Source organism: Corapipo altera, unplaced genomic scaffold, assembly GCF_003945725.1.
Source record: "Corapipo altera isolate COAL_440 unplaced genomic scaffold, ASM394572v1 22, whole genome shotgun sequence".
Lineage (NCBI taxonomy): Eukaryota > Metazoa > Chordata > Aves > Passeriformes > Pipridae > Corapipo > Corapipo altera.
The window spans coordinates 7,072,366-7,084,598 of record NW_020884886.1 but is presented as its reverse complement, the minus strand read 5'-3'; the positions used below and the strand labels follow the sequence as shown (position 1 = coordinate 7,084,598).

Below are 12,233 nucleotides of genomic sequence, written 5' to 3'. Positions count from 1 at the left end.
GGACAGCAAGAAGCACAGTCCTAGGCCTGCCTCCAAGTTTGTGACATAATAATTGTGCAAGTTGAACTATGGATTACATGTATGAAGTGGAGGTGATTTGAAAAGAAATAATTTTTTAAAAATACTTGATAAGCAACAGACAGTATATGCAAAAAGGTTGTTATTCTTCACTGAAAAAACAGTTCCTTGCACAAAATGAGCATCTTTCTATTTTTTCATGTTCGTAAAGTTTTCATTGTTCAGGTTCAGTTTTCATGTTCAAGTTCACAAAATATGTTCTATTTTATGTAATTCCTCTCTGTTGTGAATGCAGCCATTAATCCAACTCTGCTGACTTACTTTTCTGGAAGGTAGCTCAGCTGAAGCAAATATTAGACCAACAAGCAAATAATTTCAAGGAGTCACTGAAGAAACATAATCTGCAGTCCAACAAAGAAAAAGAGAAGCTTTTGCAGGATCTTCAAAACACCATTAAAGAAAACCAAAATGTTAAACTTCAGTTGGAGGCATCACATCAAAAAGTCTTAAAAATGTTGGAGAAAAGCAAAAATCAGGAACTAAAGGTCAGTTTACTACATACTAATGTAAATATATATATATTTATGGCATAAACCATTTTAATGACAGCTGATTATTAAAACTCAGTTATCTCCAGCTTAATGATGGGTTGCCATTGTTGCACGTAATGAATTATTCTGTGATTTTGGAACCTCATCATCATCAGACTGGGTTATTTGTATGGGGTTTTTAAAATAATTTTAACTTTTTAACTTAGACCACAGTGAGAATTAATGCTTCATAGAATAAAATACTCTACAGTTAGGCTGTAATGAATACAAGCACCTTTATCTGTGCTGCTGCTTCAGAACTACAAAGGAATTCCTAAGTATATTAATAATAACACTCAGTTTTATTATTTTTCATGCATTATTAGTTTACACATAAATACTTCAAAAGCATAATATACATATATAATGATGTATATTGCCTTATATACCTTCAATCAATTCAGTAAGTGGATAACCAAAGCTTTTAAAGGTTCGAGTGGATTTATTTCAGTGACAAAATGTTAATACAATATACAAATGTTCTAAAGACTTTTGCTATTTGAGAAAAAATCAATTTTAAAATGTAAATGTGATTGTGACATGGAGTTCAGATGTCCCTGTTGATTCACACAGCTTAGAGAACCTTATAAAACATTGGTAATAAAACCACTCTAAGAAGAATTTAATATCTTGTTTATATATTCAGAATAAAATTCCAGTTTAAACAAAACCAAGCTGAAGGCAGTAAGTTGGTAAGAATGAAACTGAGGACAGGATTTTGCTTTTAGAGCCACTGCAGGGCAACTGCTCCCTCCATCGTTTAGAGTGTGACAGCAGTACTTCTAATGACAGTGGAAGTTTTGACCAAGAATGATACAAGGGAAGATAGAAGACTTTATCTGATACACTGTGATAAGTAATGACAAACAGGTCAAATCTGGGGGCTTTGTATGTTAGATAACAAAACATCTTTCTAATGTCAAATAGTGCAAAGATGTCAGTGTTATTATTTCATCATGTACACCAAATCTAAGAGGTGATATCTTGATAATTTATCTTGTACGTATTAAGACTTAAATTTTAACTTTGGCTCATTTTTATGTTTTCATTGATAAACTGTCTTGTAAAGTGGTGATAAAAGTTGTACAGTGGAAGGCCAGATTCATCCTGGCATTACAAGTAAAACAACAAGCTGATAAATAGGCTCCAACTGCTTTGTTTTGGGGGGGGGGACTTTTGCTTACAGGAGGCAGAAGAACGTTTGAAAAAGGAATTTAATGAGACTTTCAAGATCCAACATCAGTCTCATAGGCTGGAAATACAAACCTTGGAAGAGAAAGCAAAGAAAGAATTACAAGATGAACTTGAGCAGATACAGAAGCAGCAAACCCTGTTGCTAGGTATAGTGTCTCACGTCATGCACAGCTCCTACTGGTTAATTAAATATATACTGAGAAGCACTGACTTTCATCCTATTCATTTTCTTTCCCATCTTCTGGGAACTCAGGTCTTTGTGAATCTCCTTTTTCATACCCTGAAATTTCAGCAATACAGTTAATATTCTTTGTTAACTTGGCCCTCAACTGTCAGCAGCAGAATGTTGCTGAGAGCGTGGTCTGGTGTACAACATTCAAGTATGCATTATCAGGTATATTAAATTGGAAATATGTAGTTAGTGTGTATGAATTTCCTCTTCTTTTTTTTCTATGATAACAAGAATTATTCTATGTTGTTCAAGTCTGTTCTGCTGAGTTTAGCAGTGGAGATCGGTTGTTCCCTATGTATTGTTTAGTCAGTTTCAAAAGTGCCCTAAATTGTTCAGAACTAAACACAACACTGCATTAGGAAGATGTATAATATCTCCAGGTTTAATCTCATGTTATTAAAGCTCATCTATAAAAGGTTTTTTAATTTAAGAATAATTTGAAAGTATTTTAAGTACAAACTGGATTCTCTTCTTGCTTGTTTGGGTTTTTTTTTTAGAAATTTAAATTTGCTAGAAAGATTTCTTGCTCTCTAAAGTTTGTGTGTTCAGTAGACCAGTTCTGTTCTTCTTCAAGAATAATTGTAGGAGGACAATAGAGAGAGAAAAACTTTTCTCCTTGTACTTGATCCATCTCAAAACTTGTAGCCAATATACACAAAAGTTGCAGAACGTGACAGATGAGCTTACATAAGTGTTTTATTTCTTTAACACAACCAGAGCACTCCTCAGTCTGTCTTATGATCCTCTATAAAACACCAGTGGACTTAACAGGGAAGCTCGGGGGTGCTCCAGTAAAGTTCAAGATGAGAAGAAGCAATTACAGTGGTGTAGTCTGCAATACAACTACGGAATTACCTCTCTGATTCTGTCATGGAATCAATGTTACTGTAGCTCCATATCATCTTACTATTGCTCAGCTGATTTACCTCTCTAGTAATAGAAGGCCATTGTGCCTAATGGAGAAGGAGTTGAGGAACAAAGCAAAATGTAATATATTAATGTTTTCGTCTACATTGCCTATGTCTACCTTCCCCGTCCAGCTCTCCTCTGACTGCCCAAATGATTGTCTGTCTGATTGTTACTAGGATCTCTAAGGATGGAACTCTCTGAGCAACAAACATCGTGCACTAACCTCAAGAAACAAATAGAAGAACTACAAATGGAGCTGAGGAGTGTGAGGACACTGAAGAAGCAACAGGCAAGAGACCAGTTCCTACTTCATTGCCATGTTGTGTTTAGCAAAAGCAGTAGTATCACATTTCTCTCTTTGGGGATAATAAAAGTATGCAGTCTCTTACAGAAATGGAATGTGTTTCCTTCCCTTATTTCTCACTTTAAATGATAGCATTGTTTATAATTTTCCCCCTATGGGCAGGCGCTTTTTTCCATTTAAAGATCAGAATCTACAAAAGAAGTAAATGAATGTTACAATAAAATAAATTCTATGGAGACTAAATATATTCAAGAAGTTTTGATCACAGGTTTTGTCTTGCACACAGCATGGCACATATAATTGATAGATCACAAAAATTCAATGCACACAATTCTAGCAAGATCTTAACGTTAAAAAATTGGAGTCTGTGAATAAATAAATGTGGCCTTTTTCTTAGGAAGGAAGTAGCCAAAGCCAGATCAGATCTCTTCATGATGAACTGGAAAAATGTCAGAGTGAAATTTCTGAACTCAAGAAAGAGAATTTACTTTTGAAGGACACAATGGAGCTACTCAGTGCTGAACTGGAGTCACAGAAGCAAGAAGCTGCACAGCTTCAGGATAGAGATAAACAGCACAGAAGGTTTGCCTTAAATTCAAACTTCACAGTGCTATCTAGAGATTCAGTGATAATGTCAGCATCAGAAGTGTTCTAAGTGCAATGCATGTCAGAATCTTTCCTTTCTAAAGTACTAATTTTAGAGGCTAGGAGTGTTGTAAAAGCAGTAGTTCATTTCACATTTCCCTCCAGCCATAATAGAAGCATTTGAACTAATTGCTCATTATATGTCTCAGAAAAATACGTGTAGTGTATCCCCAAAGGAGCAACCTGAGAAAATCTGCATAATGTCAGCCTTAGAAAGGCACTGGAAGACATAAACAAATCCTAAACTCACCTAAGAACTATTAAAAAAAATAGAGAAGTCTCTGAGAATAAATATCAAGTTTTTATACGTACTCTCTGTAGCTGAAACCAATGTTAACTCCAAAGGGGACACTTGGGAATGCTATGTATACTCCATGAGAGTTTGCTTTGGTTGTAGCAGTCAGCTTTGCACTGAGGGAGTAAGGGCAGTGACAGTGGACACTGACAGCATCTCTGGGCTGATGGAAGCCTGGAGCTGTGAGATGCTGTCAGGGCACAGGAGGGGCAAGATGACTTATATTCTTGTAGAAGGTGGATCACATCTTCTTAGTGTAGCCACAGGCTCGGCACACATGGTGCATTGCAGTAAAAGCAGTCCTCCCATTTATGTGCCTAAAAAGTGCAGAATCACAGAATCAATTAGGTTAGAAAAGACCTCTGAGATCATTGAGTCCAACCTATGACCAAACACCACCTTGTCAACTAGACCATGACACTAAGTGCCTCCAGGGGTGGTGACTCCACCACCTCCCTGGACACTCCATTCCAACATCTAATCACCCTTTCTGTGAAGAAGTTCTTCCTAATGTCCAACCTATACCTCCCCTGTTGCAGTTTACATGGGAGACAAGACTGAGTTCACTGCCCACTGCATTTTTATGGTTTTGAATACTTGGAAATTTCTGGACGAACATACTTAACACATTCTCTTGGTAGAGGGATCTGGTGTGTGGGTACCTTTCAATTCATATTTGCAGTGATGTAGAATGTATGCCCCTAACTGCATAAGTTGTATATATAAAAGGATTTCTGAAGAGTATGCCCTTAAAAGAATCTTTAAAATTATGGCCCATATAGTCTAGGGAAAAGCACTCAGTGGACAGAATGTCTCTCTGCAGACTGTCAGAGTGGTCAGAGTAATTCCATTCCTGTCTACCAGTCAGCAGATATTCAAAGAATGAGAAATTCTTTTTTTGCCCTTGCACTCTTTTGGGAGTTACTTCAAAGTGAATTTCATTTCAAGCTTTTGAAGCAAGATCAACAGAAAGAATTGCAAACCAGAGAGTTTCATCAGTGCCCTCCAGCTACCTTGAAGGAATTTAGAGCCTCTGTTCATGAAGAGAAGAATTATTCACATGTCAGTGATGAGGTCTAAAGGGCCTCAGATGTTACGGCTGGAGGATTTGCTTTACAGGGAATAAATGGTGTAGCTCTACTACAGTAAGCATTTGAGAAGGAAGCATTAATGGAAATTATGTAAGCAGAAATCCTTCAGATAACAGGAGGTAAGACCAGAGAGCTGAAATGGACACAGGCACCTGCTATAGGCTGCTCTAAAATTAACCCATGGAAGACCCGGAACATTAACTTGCAGCTCTTGTTTTGCTTTTGCAGGACTAATAGTTTGTGTAAGGGAATAGTTAAGTTGGTGACTGCATATAAATAAGTGCTATTTTTACTTTAACAACACTGACCCTGTCTTATGCCATATAGTTTTTTTCTGATTTTAAAGCCAATAGTGGCTTGTTATTTGCATGTGACAATTTTTTAAACAAATTATTTAAAATTACTAGTTCTACTGTTGCCAAGTAAGTGAAATCAGTAATCTGCTGGAAGTAATAATTCACATTTCCATTCTCTTGAATTGTGTGAATTCCACCTCCCGTATGGCAAGCTTTTGCAAGGATTAGGATGAGAGCAAAGGTATTTTTATGGGAAGAGTGTACAATTTCCAAAATGGCTATTCTGAAAGAGAACTTTTATTCTACCCCTAAAGATCTATTTCAGGGATTTTGCTCCCTTTTTTACCCTTATTCTTCTGCTTCTTATCTTATGCCAGTCACTTGCATGGCTGTGCTCTAATTTCAAGGCATAAACCTTTTGTGGGCCTTTTGGCCTTTCCTGAAGCCTTTCAGAAACAAGTGAAACAGGTTTGGGAGTACATTAAAAAAATAAGGGAAAAAAAAATTTAAACTGAATATCTTTTGTGAAAATTTCAATTGTTAATCTGCTGAGCATCTCTATTTTAATCAGTAAACCATAGATCATGGACTCTCCATTGAGTTAATGAAAAAGTTTCTCCAAGGTTTAACAAAGCATTAACAAACAAAAGACAACAAACTAACTATGATTCTTAACTATGATTCTTCAGAAGATGTCTATTGCTTTTGGAGTTGGTATTACAAAGCAATGTTCTGGTTAGGCTTGAAAAAACGTTAGGCATTTTTTAGTTTTTGATTTTTTTTTTTTTTAAAACAGTTTTAGGATGATGGTATGCAGTATTAAATGTTCTGATGCCATGATGTGGTAAAATAAATCATCACAGCCTCATGTTAAAATCCCAGAGATTTCAACATAATTTTGCTTAATGTGAGTGAGGTATTTTATTATCATGTTTTATCATTAAGATTAGAGCACAAACTAACCCTAGACAGAATATCAATAGCATCATTATATGGAATATTCCATTTCCTGAAGGGTGAAGGTCATGTACTTTTCAAAAAATTTTCCTCTTTGTCAGTGTTAGGATGGTTCTGCTCAGATTGCTACCAAAATGTCAAAGTCAAATCAGTAGGGAGAAGCCAGCTTTGTGCCCAGTTAACTACCTTTGCAGTCAATAAAAGACCTCAAAACTGCATGCTTTGATCAATGAAAATAAACTAGTGTTGAAACATGATAATTCAGACATATTTTAATACCAATGGAAGGCTACTGGTAGAAGACCTCAATATCAAGCATAAAAAAGAAGTGGACATATTGAAACAAGATCACCGGAAGGAAATTGAAAACATATTATCTGATTTCAGCAGCACTCAGGGACATCTTCTAGCAAAGATTTTCTCCTTAGAAACTGCGTAAGTAATTTAAACGAACTGCAGCTCATACTGGCAGTGAGTTCTGTTTGAATTTATGGTTCTTAGTATGTATAATTTTTGTATTAATCATACATAGAGTATTGTAAGGATTGAAATACAAGTGTATTTCCTTTGCAAATCAAAAAGACCCAAAGACATTATAATAAATTCTGAATATTGGTTAATCTAAAGCACTATACATAAAGTTTTACAATGCTGAATTAAAACTTGCATGTAGTATCTAGCAATTTTATGAAGTGTAAAATAATCTTTGTCACAGATAATACCAGAGGCCTTGATCCATGATCTTGTACTTAATTTTGTTCAGCAGAGCAGCATCTTTGAGGTTAAGAAGCTCTTGATCATTCTTACTCCATTGAAAATTTCCCAGGACAGCCTCCACTAACTCATGTAAATACATGCACTTTGCAGCCCCCTGTGGAGTTAAGTTGTGGTGCTTCAGATTGTACAGGAGAGGCCACTTAGAATTATCCCCTTTGATTATATATCCTTTTCCCTTATCTCAACTGTGCAGCAGAGGACCAGAAGAGAGACCTTGCATGTAAGCAGGCCTCAAACCTTTCAGATGTTAAGATTTATCTTTTTATTTAAACTCTGAGATGATAAGGTTGGGGGGTGGTCCTCTAAAAAATATTTACCCCCACACAAAAAAAAACCAACAAGAAAATGTTGGTTTGTATTCTGTAATACATTGCTCAGTATCTGTCCTGGTTATGGCAGGTGAACTTCATAGCACTCAGTTTCTCAAACAGCATAATTCATGCACTTGGCTGATTGAAAGAATGATTTGTGTTCTCATGAGTCAAACAAATGTATGTTTCCACACCATATCTAAGAATATGTAATTCGCATTTGAATCTTTTCCCCTGATTAAGGAATTTAAAAAGCTGAACTCAGACTACAGGTTTTGACTTAGGGAGTTCATTAAAGCAGCATGTATATCCAAGCTTCTCTTCATGAATGTTATAGGAATTGAGTATTTCTGAGGATTCTAAAGTTATTGGCTCAGAAAAGAGAACAAATAGATTAATACAGGTATGTATAGATACTGTGATGCAGATTTTTTTCTTTAGGAAACTAGACTAGCCATGCGATGTGCAAGCTTCTTATTTTACACCAGGGGCTGGATTTTATGCGGACAGGTGTTGTGGATTAACCCTGGTGGCAATTTATTTTGGAACTCCACAAGATTCTATCCTTCTATGTAAACCATGTATAGATGCCCATTTTTTAAAAAAAGGATGTTTTATCAGAAAGGCCTGATTTTGCCCCTGTATTTTAGGTTTGGAATTTAGGGCAGAGTACAGCCCAGGTATCTCTTGAACCTGATCTGAGGAAGTTTTTTTCCAGTCTCCATTTTCTTTGGTACAGACTTAAAGAATTAGAAGAAAAGTCAAGAAAATGGGAGTCCAGGTCAGAAGATACACACCTTGTAAACTGTCTGCAAGACAAATTAAGCGAGAGAGAAGAAATCATCAAGCAGCTGGTGGTAAGATGCCTTTTATATGCAGTTATGTATTTTGGAATCTATTGAAAGGCTCTATTCAGTGTTTCACACATTGCTTCAGACTTGTTGCTTCTTTCTGTTCTGGAATACTTTGACAAATGTGTGTTTCCCTACCAGCTTCCAACAAATACATGTTTCTGTACATGTAACTTGCTTTCCCCTCAGGAAGGAAGAAAATGTCAGCATTCACTTTCAGCCAACACTGAATCCTCCAGGAATCGGTCATTTTCTTTCAACCCTAATACAGCAGGCTTGACTCCTTCCATCAAGGTAAGATGGGCAATGCAATTAAAATCACAAATCATGAAGTTTTGTTACTATTTGAATCATACAGGTGATCAGGACAGTAAAAGTGCTATTAATTTTTTATGATAATGTTATTCAGTAGAATTCTTTCCAGTAAGCCAACTTAGTCAGGTGTTGAGTATAACATAAATTCAATAGAAGTATATGTGCAACATAGATACAGGTTTTTAAGCAGATGTAAAACACTAGAACTCCAAAGGCATGAGCCTTCCACTGCAATAAGCACAGCCATTGTTTGCAGATTTGGGAGTTGCTAATTGGGATATTGCATGCATTAAGGAAAATTATGAGTCTGTTTGGGTTGCTCGGTATTTGCTTTTTGCCATTCCAGCCCCTCTGCATGATACTGTCTATAAATAGCCATTAAAAGAGGGGAGGTCAAGTTGGTGGGAAGCACCTTGATGTGTCTAAAACCCCAAGATCAAATACACAAATTGTTTTAATTAGATGGGAGCAAATCCATGGATCCTCACAGCATACCATCAGAATCTAAATGCCTACAGAAAAAGATGGGACCCTTCCTATCTGGGGGTTCCTCACAAGACATCTAGGAATGAGATATTGTTGAGGTTTTATAGTATAAATTGAAAAAACTGTGTATGTAATGAAGTTTTCTGTTACAATAAAAAGCAGCAGAAGAAAACACTTGAGGTGCCCAGTCGTGTTGTCAGTGTTCCGAATTTAGCTTCCTACGCAAAGAGCTTTTTGAGCTGTGACTCGAGATCAAAAAGAAGTGCTCCTCAAATAACAAAATCTACAAGCTTAGACCGGAGTCCTGGCTGCCTCAGGGTGGGCTCTCCATCAGCACAGTCCTCAGACAGCAGTGCTGCCACAAGGTATTTATCCATTTTGTTAGACAATAAATGAATTCATGTTCAAAAACATTATACATTTGGAAATACACAACGATGTGAGGTTCCTGCAGTGCAGTGAACTCCGTGTGTTCAGTTCTCTGCAGACAGACCCAGAACTTTACTGCAGGTGTAGGCTATAATCCCTGCCCAGCAGAGCTTACACTTGCAACCCCTTCTGGTGCTAAAAACCAAGAAGAGTTGCAAGTACTTAACTAAGAATGCAGTTAATAGTGAATATGGTTGTTAAAAACCTTGAGCATCTACCAGTGGTTCTGATAAGGATGTGTCTTCTCTCTTATTTTTGTTTCTTCACCTTGCACTTGGTAGATGTAGATGACATATTTTTATTTTAGGAGGTATTTCAATGAATCTAGGCTAGTCATTTCACAAAGGGTTTAGAGACTTAAAAATTGATTAGCAGACACTTAAGTAAAAACTTCTTTGTTTCATGTTTTCTCTCTGAAGAGCTTGCATTCTTCAAATTTATGAGTTATTTGAACGTTTGGTATTTTATAAACATAGCTAAAATCTCTCTTCAAGAAATACTTAAAAATATATGTAGCTAACGTACAGTTATAATGATAAATATTAAAAAAAACCACCAAACAAAAAACAACAAACCCTACCACTATATTTCAGGACCAAATCCAGCCTTCTCACCTATCTCCTGGTGGAGATTATTTATCCTGTAAATTATGTGCTAGAGTTCATTACTCAAGGGCAGATGGTGCTGACTGCCGACAAAAACAATAACCTGGGACTCAGGTTTGGATCCAGTTTGGCAATTCCCACATCTAAAAGATAAAAACGTGCTGTGTCATGCCAGATGACTGCCAAGGCAAATCAGATTTCTGTTTTAAAGGGAAACAAATCCACAAGGAGACTGAGGGTAGCTTGGCTGCTACTTACTTAACTCTTTTAGGTCAGTCAATCTTAAATCAAGTCTTATTTGCTATCATTTGTTAAAAAAATCCTGAATGATGGAAAAGAGACAATGTAATAGGGTTGATTATAAATGCCAGTTAATGTTCAAATTAATCTTTCAGTGTCAAATAAAACTTTTACCCAACATTTTTAATGCATGTCATATTTCATATTTTGAAGAGTGAATTGCAGCTGCCATTCTCTGATTTTCAAGACTTCTTATCCTTGAAGCATCCTTTTATTTTTCAAAATGTCAAGTTAAGAATTATGTTCAAACATTTCTCCATAGCTGTTTAGCTCTGCGTGTTATGACCAGGCAACTGTTTGAGTTACCTGACTAGCACAGATCCCGCTAGTGTTTTGTAGCTGGCACCTTTTGGCCTTATCCATTCATGTGAGCACAGCACCATGCATAGGATCAGGATTTTTTCTGGGAAAAGAAGTATTACATATTAATGAGATTGTAAGTAAGTAGGCAAGTCATGTTAATGCTTATTTGTTTGTACAGGGCACATGGCAGTGAACCACCACAAACCAAAGATGACCAAAAACAAGACCCTCAGCATCAAGAATGGTTTACTAAGTATTTTTCATTTTAAAGCAAACTATTTCCATATTTCTCAGAATTACTAGAAAAGCCATTCCTCTTTTCTTTCAGGGAATGATAATCCAATATATGATTTAAGGAAAGAAAATAAAAAAAGTAATTTCTAAGTAAATGATTAGGAATACCTGCACTCTCTTACATCTATTAACTCTGGAGTTACAGGCATGGATTTCAAAAAAATGCATTTTTTTAACAACCTCTGTAAAACATGAACAAAAAGCAAAAATACTGTTATAAGACTTTTTATAATCAAGAGACTCTACCACTCCACCATTTCATTAAATATGCAATTTGGACTCTGATACATCCTATCAATCTGGTACCAGCTGAAGAAAGATCTTACTTCTGTACATTTATACATTTGATTCATCAGCTGTTTAAAGTAAGTTATGCATATAATGATGTGATTTTTGAAGTTTTTAACGGTTTTTGTTAAACTAATCTTAAGCTGTACAGCATGCAGTATACCTTCAAGAATAGCATGTTTATAGGAGGCTGGTTTAGAAATAGTTTCAGGTTTGCTAATAAACTGTTTTGTATAGTCAGTATTGCAATATTCCTATTGCATTTCAATACATGTATCAGCCTGACAAAGCAGGATGATGTGTAAGTATGAACATTAAAGCTTGTAAATGATCCATTTCTGTGTTTTACAAAAGACTGCTATGTTGTGCTGAAATGTGAGTCAGATTGATACACTGAGTTCCAGACTGACGGGAACTGCACACATGTACCTTTTATGCCCACCTAAATGTAAAGTGGAGGAATGACTACATCTATCAGATCATGCTCATTGCTGGGAGGAAAGACACCTATAAAGAAATTAACCCTCAGGTAATTAACTCATAAGTAACTGTGAAAGGCAGGGAGGGAACTGTGTAACCAGCAGCCTGGTGTTTAAGGTAGGATAGCTCCTCTTCAACTGCTATACGGTTTGAATCCCCATTTAATTTTGACCAGCAGGGCCCAGCTAAGTCAGAAATTTTCCATGAGCGAGGTATACCTCCAGCCTAACCTCATCCTCTCTCCAACAGCCAGCAAGAGTTGT

The 12,233-nt window shown here is 36.3% G+C and overlaps 1 protein-coding gene across 6 annotated transcripts in view; it reads left to right on the top strand.

The window, feature by feature from the left end:
* Positions 1-11,787, top strand: part of FAM184B (family with sequence similarity 184 member B) — a 41,042-nt gene extending 29,255 nt beyond the window's left edge. The window contains exons 4-12 of one of the 6 annotated variants that reach the window (XM_027642740.1): positions 351-563; positions 1,795-1,948; positions 3,120-3,232; positions 3,645-3,829; positions 6,922-6,966; positions 8,359-8,476; positions 8,660-8,764; positions 9,431-9,636; positions 11,087-11,787. In XM_027642740.1, coding sequence (XP_027498541.1) covers positions 351-563; positions 1,795-1,948; positions 3,120-3,232; positions 3,645-3,829; positions 6,922-6,966; positions 8,359-8,476; positions 8,660-8,764; positions 9,431-9,636; positions 11,087-11,177 — 1,230 coding nt within the window. In that variant the 3' untranslated portion in view covers positions 11,178-11,787. Of the gene's footprint in view, positions 1-350; positions 564-1,794; positions 1,949-3,119; positions 3,233-3,644; positions 3,830-6,819; positions 6,967-8,358; positions 8,477-8,659; positions 8,765-9,430; positions 9,637-11,086 lie in introns of all 6 variants that reach the window. The other 5 variants (XM_027642738.1, XM_027642737.1, XM_027642736.1 and 2 more) reach the window with 5 other exon arrangements.
* Positions 11,788-12,233: the final 446 nt, after the last annotated feature.